The sequence below is a fragment of the Barbus barbus genome, assembly GCF_936440315.1.
Source record: "Barbus barbus genome assembly, chromosome: 25".
NCBI lineage: Eukaryota > Metazoa > Chordata > Actinopteri > Cypriniformes > Cyprinidae > Barbus > Barbus barbus.
Genome location: NC_136753.1, coordinates 15078393 through 15090749, shown reverse-complemented (window position 1 = coordinate 15090749; position 12357 = coordinate 15078393). Strand labels below are relative to the sequence as shown.

Here is a 12357-nt window from a genome sequence, read left to right as displayed (position 1 = left end):
ATATAACGTCTGTCTCCAGACAGCAGCACCAGAACTGTGGCATACAAGAAAAAAGAGAGGTACATCTTGCGATCAATTACCGGCCGTTACTTGGCAGCTGAGTCAATCAATAGCAGATCAAAGCTGCCAGGGATCCGTTTCCTTCAATCCATCAGACAGGAAGATAACTGTAGGATGGAGCAATGAGATGTGAAATGAAGAAGACAGGGTTATCTCTAGATCCAGCCAATGTTAATCCTGGCCTTCTAGCAGTTTTTACTTCCTATGGCACTAAAAAAAAAACATGCACACATGCATTCCCTCCGCTTTCACGAGCCAAGAGCTTTTTCACAATGCAGGTATATTGATAAAACATTTAGAAGTCTTCACATTGGAGCTTCTTTGTATTGTAGATAGGACGGCTCTTTTAACTCTGCGTCTCGCCAACCCGGCCTTCCAGTTTCAGTCTCTACTGCAGAATGAAATGTCAGGGCTCTATTCACGATAAAATGAGCTTGGCTTGGCATTCAGCACCAAATGTATTTGCACCGCCAGAATAATTCAGTGTTGCAAAAATGATATACAAACAACAAAAGACTCAAAAAGAATAACAAACACATGCCTGAGGATTCGCAGGTCCAACCCTCTGTTCTCCCCCTGCCTAACATACAAATTCTCAACACTCTGTGCCCTTGCAGTCATTTTAATTTTAAGAAGCAGGTTGGTGAATTATTGCCAGCAGTGAGCTGGGAGTTCTTCCTGTTCAGGCTAACAGTCCAGCAGCGCTGTGCTGCTTTATCAGCACAACTCAAGCAGTGTCTCTAGGGCACCTGATAGGACTTACAGACTGACCCCATAATGTATCACTGAGTTTGGGGGAGTTTGTCACATGGCTTGAATGGAAGTCTCGACTGCATTTCTCCAGGCCTAAAAACTTCTGACTTCACTGCATCACGAGTAAAGTGAATGCAAAAGAAGAAAAAAAGAAAGTCCAAAGCACTTTGCACAAATGACAAGCCCCTGCGCTAATAATGAGTTTGACTTTCAATGACAGAGTTTAATGTATGCTAGGTAAATAGGTAGGTAGGTACATAACCATCTATCCATCAAAAAAAGAAAAGGAAAAAAGAATAGCATTTTTGGAAACAGAGATCTTTTTGTAATATTATAGATGTCTTTGTTATCAATTGAATCCATCCTTAGTGAATAAATGTATTAATTTATTTCAAATAAATACAAGAATAGAATAGAATAGAATAGAATAGAATAGAATAGAAGCTAAATCCAATCTTGGATAAAAGAATAGCTGAATTCTTATTTGTGCATGATTTTACCTAGCAGTACAAACTTGACAGTGGTAGCAAATATAAATACCTTGTGCATATAATCCATACTAAGTATTTTATGCATTTATATAAACCATCCTATATAAACCAACATTACTTATTTCAGGTACTGAAAATAACAAACCTCAAATCAGTCTTTTTACCACTCCCTATTACTAAGGCATGATATTTAATCAATATTTGACCAATAAAAAGCTTTATTAATTATATGTGGACTATAAATGCTAAAACAACATGCACACACACACACACACACACACGTTTGTTTCTGTGAAATGTGGGGATTTTCCATAGACTACTATTACTTTTATACTAACCAAACCATATTTTCTATCCCCTAACAACCCAACCCTAACCCTAAACCTATCCCTTACAGAAAACCTGTTTGCACTGTTACACTTTCAGATAAACGCTAATCCCACAATGTCAAAAATTTCAGGTTTTACTATACTTGTGGGGACATTTGGTCCTCACAGTGTAGCATAAACAAGTACACACACACACACACACAAGATTTGTTCATGCACATAATGAGGATAAGAAGGTAAATTAGTATTTTGGTCTTCCATTCCATTTAATACAGCCTCAAATATCTAAAATTGTCTGACTGGTCCAGCTAGGATGCAATAGGTAGGCTAGCCCATCCACCCCTTCTTGCCCATAGCATTTACCTCAAAATTTACAGCCTCAGGACGCCTCCACAGAAAGCCTCACCCTGGTTATGCAGTTCCTGACCTCAATCTCAGGATCAATACTCTGCTCCACAATGGGCTTGGTCAGCAACTGGCTTTAAAGCAACAGCTCAACCAAAACATTGTGCAATTATTTACACACAGTCACGCCTTACCACATCTGTATGACTTTTTTGTTCTGTGGAGCACATAAGGAGAAGCTTAGCAGATTATCAAAGATGCTCTTTTTATTTACATCTGGCTTCAAAAGACAAACTGTACGGATTATATGGTGCTTTTACATATTTGTTGAAGCTTGATAGCATCCGTCCACATTGTATAGGAAACAAAGTAGCACCTCAGACGTAATGTGGATATGACCACACTGCACACATCAAATGCAGCACATTCAAAACTATTACTAAACTCATTATTATTCATTATGCATTGTACTGAAGTAAAACTTAATTGGGCATATTTGCCATCTGCAAAATTAACAAGTGCCAGAACTTGGGTTCAGCTGCCAATGAGACAAGAAAGGCTAATGCCCTGCCATTCTCTCCCTGCAATGTAGAGTTGCAAGAGAAAATCTCCAGAAGTGCACTTAGTTCAACCAGGCATGTGTAAATTCCATAACTTTGTTTAATCTCATAAGGTCGACTCACAGGTGTGTATAAACATTTTTCTGTGAAATACTGGGAAGAGGGAGTTGCTAATGGCTTCCAGTAACATCAATCCTGCACACAGGCGTCTGAATGCCTTGACATCTTTCCAAGATAACTCACGAAGATCCTATAAATAAAACCAGTAATCATACATTTATGGAGCTCATTGCCTCTACTTAGTGATCGCCTGTTCTTTGAAAAATAAATGACTGTTTTCGTTCTCAGTATGGAAGGGAGAAGCAAAGAAATGTGTTTAAGGTCAAGCTGACCTTATCAAGTACAAAAACATAAGGGAGTACATTGCTGTGAAATAAATTTTGATGCATTCCATTTAAGATTATTTTTTATGAGGTGAGAAGAAAAAATGCCTTTGGTTTTCTTTTTTTTTCTGTGCTACATGTTTGGCCCTTTGTTATTGTGCTGTAAGAAAGATTTTCAATATAGATTTTCAAAAATATAATGTTCAAATAACTCATAAACATCTATTTGGAAGTAATCTCGCTTTCAGGCAAGTCAGTTCACTTGGTGGCCAATGCCCTGAACAGCTATTGTCTACAACTAAACAAAATTATAAAAATGCACATGCATTATTATTATTATAACAACTGTATGTATTTTGTACACTATGCAGTTTCAATAGAGAGGATGACTGGAGTCCAGTGCAGCTCATTGACTGGATGCTATTATACCACAAAAATAACACAAGCCTGCTGTAATGTAAGTTTATAATGTGTTATCAGATTCAACTGAATACAAGGCAACTAAAAAAAGCCATATTGATCCTAGACAGACATAAAAAATGAGGAAGACTTTTTAGAGGCCATTTTGCTCAAATGATACAGAGTATAAAATAACAAAATGAGCCAGAGTGGGGAGGGCGGTAAAGAAAAAAATATTAAAGGGAAAGTAAGAGAAAAAAAAAGAAAAGACAGGAAACAATGAACAACAGAAAGAGAGCAGAGGAGACAAAGAAAACTTGCTTGTGAATCTCATTAGGATGCAAGAGGGCATCTATGAACATTAAAGAGAGTGCTGTGTAAGAGAGAGAGAGAGAGAGAGAGAGAGAGAAAGGCTTGTAGTACTGGCAAAGCTAACCCATCACCAAGGGGTGATTTATAAATAGAGAGCTTTCAATTTCCATTCCATGAGAAGATGCAAAAAAAATCTAAAGATATGCAGAGAAAATTAAACTAAAAAGATCAAAGATCAGTGAGAATATGGAAGGCTGTAAGTGATCATTTTGAAAAGTTTGCTTTTATGCATGCATGGTGGTCCTGACACACTGCATACCACGTTTAATCACATTCCTGAATGTGCTACTCTTAGAAAAAAAAAAATCAAAGCTAAATGGTTTTTACCTGATATGATGGTGGACCAAATCAGAGCTACACAGATGTGGAGGAGACCACTAGTTAAAAAGCTTTCTATTTTTGATATTATTTTATGAGAAATATTTTAATAAATATTATGATTTTTGTAATATTATCATCAACAACAAATTAAATGTATTTAAATTATTCAGCATGAGTTGAGAGTGTTCCAACGATCATCTTGTAATAAAAGAGAAACAAAAAATCCTGACTTTTAATACAAACAAGTTCACATGGACGAGTGAAGTAATGCAACATTAAAAAAAAAACTGATTACTCAAGATTACTGGATGCACTGTACACTATCCTTCAAAAGTTTGGGGTCAGAAACTTGCTTTTTTTAATGTTTTTTAAAAGAAGTGCTTACCAAGGTTGCATTTATTTAATCAAAAATACAGTGAAAATAGTAATATTGTGAAATATTATTACAATTCGAAATAACTTTTTCAATTTTAATACATTTTAAAATATAATTTATTGCCATTACTACAGCCTTCAGTGTCACTTGATAATTCAGAAATCATTCTAATATGCTGATTTGGTGCTCAAGAAACATTATACACTGTATTTTTATCAACGTTGAGAACCATGCTACGTTTTCCCCCAGGATTTCTTAATGAATAAAAATGTCAAAAAAAGACAATTTATTTAAAAGAGAAATCTTTTGTAACATCATACATATCTTTATTGTTTCTTTTGATCACTTTCATGAATCTTTGCTGAAAAAAAGTATTACTTTCTTTCAAAAAATGACTTAGTAGTGTATATGTTTTAGTTATTACCACAGCACATTAAGAGCTCTCGAGGGAGATGGGGAGAACTAATATGGCTATAAAGTGGAATTAATAAGATAAGCGCAATCATAATCCATTCAAAAGATGTCCTTTAAAATTTTGAGTTGAACACAATTCATAGTCTTTCAGATCATCGTGACATTTAAACATGAATGTGGCAGCTCTGGCACTGCTGAAAGCAACAAGGCAAGTTTTAAACTATTGTATCATGTAAATAAAACCTCAGGCTAACTGTCAGTTTGGTAGATAATGCAATGTGTGGCTGTACTATAAACCCTCTGGACCAGACGTTCTGAGATCAAACAGCTGGTTACATACACCACCAACTAAGTTCATTAGTTTGAATGTTCTTCAACGCAGTAGAAAAAAGAAGCTGATCTTGTTCATATGATGCCTTCATCACATCTGAAGAACAGGTAAAATCAAGTGACAAGGAAATTCAGGAAGGTTAGGTTTAATTCTGCGATTATCTTAAAAATCTTGGGGAAACGTCAGAGCGAATCAATAGACAGAATAGATTAGATTTCTTGTGGTACGCGCTAACCCTGACCTGCTGTGTGAGTGTACAGCATTACTGGTTTCATTTTCTCTGAACACTGTTGCCTGGAGACATGCTGATTGACGCATTTGCTCGCTCTCTGAGGGTGTCTATGAGCCGATCCAAGCCTGTGCTACTGGCTCAATGAATCAGCAAAGTTATGTGGGCATCATTCACAGTAATCTGTACTATAATCAACTCAAGCCAGTCAACTTCACTGAGTGTTGACTAATAATCCAAACCAATAAACAGCCGATATTTTGGAAGGATGTATGTGGGATAACAAACTGCAGACTGCCTACTGGTTAGGCAACTATGAGTAAATGTGAGTAATCAGAATGACACACTCTCACAATAGCCTGTTTCATTATTCTGAGACAGGAAGTTGGCCGGAGATCATTTCCTCGATGTGCACATACTTCACAGACCACAGAATTACAAAATCGGACTTGCCGACTTAATTCACTAGCCAAAAGGTATTTAACTAAATATGTTAATTTCCCAATGTCCACACCGGAAATACAGATGAATTTGCAAGAAATATACACAGATTCATTCTGCACTCATTCAATATTAAACATTATGAATATTATCTCCTCTATTATTTTCTATGTGCCAAGTAGACAAAAATTGAGGGGTTAGTATGATTTTTCTTGTTGTTGTTGTTGATTAAATAAATGAATTTATCCAGCAAGGATACATTAATTTAAAGTCACAGACTTATGTCATCAAAGTATTTTTTAAAAATTGTACTTTTCATTTTACCACAAAATAATAAGGATTTTCAACATTGATAAATTGATGATGCTGAAAATTCAGCTTTACCAGCACAATAATAAATTACATTTTAAAATATATTCATGTATATATTTTTTAAATATATTATGTATATATTTATATATATTTATTTCATTATATATTTATATTTAGTCATTTAGCAGATGCTTTTATCCAAAGCGACTTACCAATGAGGACAAACGAAGCAATCAAAATCAACAAAAGAGCAATGATATGCAAGTGCTATGACAAGTCTCAGTTAGCCTAACGCAGTACATGTAACAAGGTTTTTTTTAAATAATATAATAAATAAAAATATATATATATATATATATATAATTCTTATGAGATTTTTCATTTTAACCAAGTAGTATTACTTTTTTATTATATAATTCTGAAAAATACACTTCTCATAAGCAGTCTGTTCAGAGTGCATTCTTGCTGTTCAAATCTTTCAGACTGCTAGTAAAGACTCCCATACTCCATTGTGTGAAGACGACAAGCACCACTGGGATTCTTAACGCCACCAACATAATACAGAACTCCCACATGACACTCCTTCAGACAACTGTAACAGAGCTCTGTGGGCTGGAACATGGTGACTGCGCACTGTTTTTTCTCTCTCTCTCTCTCTCTCTGCCATTTCAGTTTCCCTCAGCCCGGTCCATGCCATTAATAAATCATGGCCTCTGATCAGCCAGGTTTCACGACTGCAATTAAATTCAACATGCAGCAAGTGAGGAAACTGAGCCAACATGGAGCTGCATTTGCCCAGCTTAAATATGGCTGGAACCAGGAAGACAGAAAAAAAAACCAAGACATAAAAGATTTCAGAAGTGGCAAAGTGTGTGCTGCAGCATGATAACGCTCCACTATCTTCCTCATAGTGACTGGAGACGTGTTCAGAGTCCTACATTCTCTACGACCCCAACCAGGAAGCTAAAGTCAGAACAGCTCTCATGTGTCCTGCGGCGGGAGTTAGAATAGGGGGGGCTTGGGAGACGAGGGGTATTCAGCACCTTGGACAGCTTCTCGCAAAGCCTTCCCAATCCAGAGCCATTTAAATAACATATATGAGGAGCAGCATTCTCCTTTCCACACTTTGGATTATCTTCATTCATGCAGTCCCAATACTTCTTCACTATCTCCGTTTCCACATTGCATCTATCCACTCACTAAATTTTCCTTTCCCTTCACTTTTAATATCTCAATCGAGTAATCACCCACATCTGCGTAACAAAATGCTGTCTTTGCAAACCGACCACTCAAAGTGCAGATAGGAGTTGCATATATTTCAAGCACTGATTACTGGTAATGACTATGCATTTGCAATGTGTGTGGTAATTAAGAAATACGCTGACATTAGCAGGCTTGAGCTGGAAAACATTATACTTTACACTCAAAGGAATATATGTTTATACACATTTGGCAGATAGGTGAAATGCGCACTCAACAGCATTCAACTTGCAGTGTTTGTGTGCACTGGCATCAGACCCCAGGGAATTGGTCTAATGCATAGTGATATGCAAATATGTTCTAGTTTTGAATCTTAGGAGCCATATTTGGTTCAAAAGCTGCAGTGGAGGTGAAGAATAGCAGTAAATACTACCTAACTGTATGCTTTGTTCCTGACTCAAAGCTATCAGAAGACTTGGAACATATTGTACAAGTCATATGGACTACTTGTATGGTGCTTTACTTGAGCACTTTTTCGATATTGACCTCCCATGGTCACAATGAAATGTCATTGTATGAGAAATATCTATGTGAATTTGTATTCCAATGGTTTTACACGGAAGAAATTAAATGAAATATGTATAATTTTTATCTTTTCGTCATCTATTTTGAATGTTTTGAGATTCAAAATCAAACCAAATCAAGAGATTCCTAAATAAATCAACTAAATCAAGATTCCTAAAAGGGATAGGTCACACAACGAATTGTGCACCCTCATGTTAATCCAAACTTGTATGAGTTTCTTTCTTCAGTGGAACACAAAAGAACATATAATTCAAATCAATGGGAAAGGCAAAAATCCATATAATGCAAGTCAATGTCCAAAACAGCATTAAACCCGTTTTTCATTGTATAGCCAAAAAACACTGTGGAACATACAAGTCACAAACAAGTGAGTAAATGATTAAAATTTTTAAAGTAGCACAATACTGAACATGTTTCATCTAGGTTGTATAGCAGGCTCCAAACTAGAATCCATTAATGTGTGGTGTACATTTCAATAATGCATTGACATTCTAATGAGAACTTTTTTTTATCTCTGTTCAGATGTGTGCTGATGCACATAGATAGGGCAAAAAGAGCCATAAAGAAGAATTGAAGAGAAAAATCAATACCATGTCTCAAATTGATCTACAAATGGTTGCATTAAGTGTCTCTAAAGGAAATAAGAGGCAGAGAGAAAGAACATGTGGAATGAAACATTGCTGCCCATCCTCAACATCAACAACATACATAATAATTAAATAAAATAACAAGAATAATAATTTATTAACCAAAGTGCAACACGGCTGATACTGTCAGATAGAGGAAAAGGTACACTGTTTGTTTACTGTTGTTATCAGTGATAGTGGCTAACACACACTTCACTGTCTATGCTGGTCAATACAAATCCTCTCAGCTTATCTCTCCCTTAAGTCACAGGCAACACATTAAAGCCTTTCGGCAGTAATTGCAGCTGTCTTGCAGGCTTTCAATAACTGGATGGCTCGGAATATAAGCCAGCACATCACCTGTTTCAAAAAGGACTGTGTTTAAGCATGTCATGATTGACAGACAAAAGGCTTTTAAGCTCTATGATGTACCGAAAATCCTTTACCTAATTTTACCTAATTAAAACTGCTGGTAAATCCCATTGTGCTATATTATCACCAGATCATGCATTCAGTCTTCTTGGCAACTTCTTGTCTTTCAATTAGCACTGATATTTTTTTTTTTGGGGGGGGGGGGTTACTGGTCATAGATCAGTCATTGATCTGAGATCAATCATCTTTTTAAGTGAAAAAAAAAAGATTTGTGAATAATTTTCGAAAACTCAGGTTCGTACGCTCAGATCAATGAGGCCTACGATCATTTATCTCCAAAAATAAATACAAAATGTCCTAATAAAACAAGAAATAAAAACAAGAAACAAAACGAGCTGATAAAAAGATAATATACCATAACAAGAAATTCATAAGAAATTATTTGTAGGCCGTTCGTTTTGACTGGGAACACTACAAGTTTAGCATAGTTGGGGTGGGGTGGGGGGAGGGGTCTCAAGTATATAAATTATACTGTAAATATATATTAAGTTAAATTTAAAACAGATTCATTAATTACCAGATTAATTCAAATTAATTAGAAAATTTAAGAATAAAATAAAATAAAAATTCTGGGCAATTTAATAATTTCTTCAGCAAGGACATTACATTTATCAAATGTATCACAGTTATCACCAAAAGCACTGAAAGCAACACAACTGTTTTTAACATTAATAATAGGAAATGTTTTTTGAGCACCAAACCAGGATAATTAAATCATTTCTGAAGGATCATTTGACACTGACGACTGCAGTAATGGCTACTGAAAATTCAGCTTCAAGAGTCAGTTTTAAAATATATTCAAATATAAAAGTTATTTTAAATTGTAATAATATTTCACAATATAACTATTTTTTCACTGTATTTGTGCATGAGCATAAAAGCCAAACATTTTAAAACATTTAACTTTTAAACCGTACAGTGAGCATATGTAAACATTCTCTCTAATTTTACAGAAGAAAATGTGGAATTCTTTGCAGTGAGAAAATCTCTGCAGCCGCAGCCTAACAAGTTGAGAGTTTATGGAAGTAATGACTGGAACAGATCCACAAGCTGATACACATTCTGCGTGGATCAACAACACCCGGAGAAATCCTCAAAAAGCCGTGAGGAGGGTCTTTTTGCTACTTCACAACATCTCTGAAAGGCTTCAGATGGAGACAACAAAATAAAGCCAGGATCAGAATCCCTGGAGAGAGGCAGTGCCTCCGTACCACGGCAGCATCCATTGTTTACTCTCACAGTGTGAATCATACTCTCCGCAGCGCAATCCCAGTCTTAAATCCCACAGATCTGAGGACAGCTAAGACATTCTGGAGGCTTAATTCATCTGGTAGGAGGTTTTGAATGACGACAGGGGGCTGAGTTGATCTGCTAAACATTAACTTACCTACCTCCTCACATCACTCACAATGCTAGGACTCATTCAACTATACCAATGGATAACTGACCTAGTCATCACTGTCAACACAGAGAAACAATACCAGGCAGAGTCTGCAGGCTGCAGCTACACAAGTTCTCTCAGTGGCACACACTGGGTGTGTCTCAACATCCAGATTATTTATTTATTTATTCATTCTGTTTTGTAAGTGCACAAGCTACATTTTACACAACGCTGGAGTCTGCCAATGGGCCTTTGTGAAACTTTTATGCCATTTTAATTGTACATTATTAAAAACACCAAAGACTTTAGACGTTTGACTGCAGCACATAACCCATCACTGTTAAAATTCATGAAATCCAGATATTTACAACAATAGTTTCTATTTTTCACATTAAAAGAAGCATTAAGCCAGTATTTTGAAATAAAAATTTATTAAATAGCTTCAAATAGCTTTAAGTCTTTAAACTTGATAATCAGTTGAACTGACACTTAATAAATTTCAATAAATGACCCATTTGCCATTTCAGCAATAAATATCTTAAGGAAACAAATACAACAACCACAGAAAGGCTGATAATTTAATAACGGAGTGATTATTTCCTCGAAAAAAATAACTTTAATAAAATTCATTATGTGAATCTCATAACATATGAGATCCACTGGCCTATGAATCTGACGTTTAATACAATTTCTTCATCATGTTCAAGTCAAGCAGGTGTACACAGACGCCTGTACATAATCAATAATAATGCTTTATTACTAAAACTTCCCTTGCTAATTCCAATATGACACTCACCGCTTTGCTCTCCAAGAAAGACGAGTTTGAATTTCCTTAAAGGGTTTCCAAAGTCATTACCCACAGACATGTTTGAGGGCTTGTTTTTTAACAGCGTCTTCCCACCGGTGTGAATGTCTGGATGGGGCAGCGCGATGGGAAAAGCGGCGCTCCTGTGCGTTTGGAAACGGGAATGCTGCACTGGATCGGCTGTCAGGCTGGGTAGCTACTGCGCATGCGCGGCCTCACCTCTCTCTCTCTCCCCCTCTCCCTCTCTCAGACTAGACGTAATGCTGTATCAACCCACTGAGCGTGATGTCATGCTGTATCGGAGGCTCTCTGTTTTTGATTATATACAGGTCCTTCTCAAAAAATTAGCATATTGTGATAAAGTTCATTATTTTCTGTAATGTACTGATAAACATTAGACTTTCATATATTTTAGATTCATTACAACACAATTGAAGTAGTTCAAGCCTTTTATTGTTTTAATATTGATGATTTTGGCATACAGCTCATGAAAACCCAAAATTCCTATCTCAAAAAATTAGCATATTTCATCCGACCAATAAAAGAAAAGTGTTTTTAATACAAAAAAAGTCAACCTTCAAATAATTATGTTCAGTTATGCATTCAATACTTGGTCGGGAATCCTTTTGCAGAAATGACTGCTTCAATGCGGCGTGGCATGGAGGCAATCAGCCTGTGGCACTGCTGAGGTGTTATGGAGGCCCAGGATGCTTCGATAGCGGCCTTAAGCTCATCCAGAGTGTTGGGTCTTGCGTCTCTCAACTTTCTCTTCACAATATCCCACAGATTCTCTATGGGGTTCAGGTCAGGAGAGTTGGCAGGCCAATTGAGCACAGTAATACCATGGTCAGTAAACCATTTACCAGTGGTTTTGGCACTGTGAGCAGGTGCCAGGTCGTGCTGAAAAATGAAATCTTCATCTCCATAAAGCTTTTCAGCAGATGGAAGCATGAAGTGCTCCAAAATCTCCTGATAGCTAGCTGCATTGACCCTGCCCTTGATAAAACACAGTGGACCAACACCAGCATCACTGACTGTGGGTACTTGACACTGGACTTCAGGCATTTTGGCATTTCCCTCTCCCCAGTCTTCCTCCAGACTCTGGCACCTTGATTTCCGAATGACATGCAAAATTTGCTTTCATCCGAAAAAAGTACTTTGGACCACTGAGCAACAGTCCAGTGCTGCTTCTCTGTAGCCCAGGTCAGGCGC

The 12357-nt window shown here is 36.6% G+C and overlaps 1 protein-coding gene across 2 annotated transcripts in view; it reads right to left on the bottom strand.

The window, feature by feature from the left end:
* The window catches only part of LOC306845188 (ras-related protein Rab-6B), an 82654-nt gene extending 71297 nt beyond the window's left edge, over positions 1-11357 (bottom strand). For both annotated transcript variants that reach the window (XM_079377838.1, XM_079377839.1), the window contains exon 1: positions 11137-11357. In XM_079377838.1, coding sequence (XP_079233964.1) covers positions 11137-11206 — 70 coding nt within the window. In that variant the 5' untranslated portion in view covers positions 11207-11357. The remainder of the gene's footprint in view (positions 1-11136) is intronic.
* Between the last annotated feature and the right edge of the window lie 1000 nt (positions 11358-12357).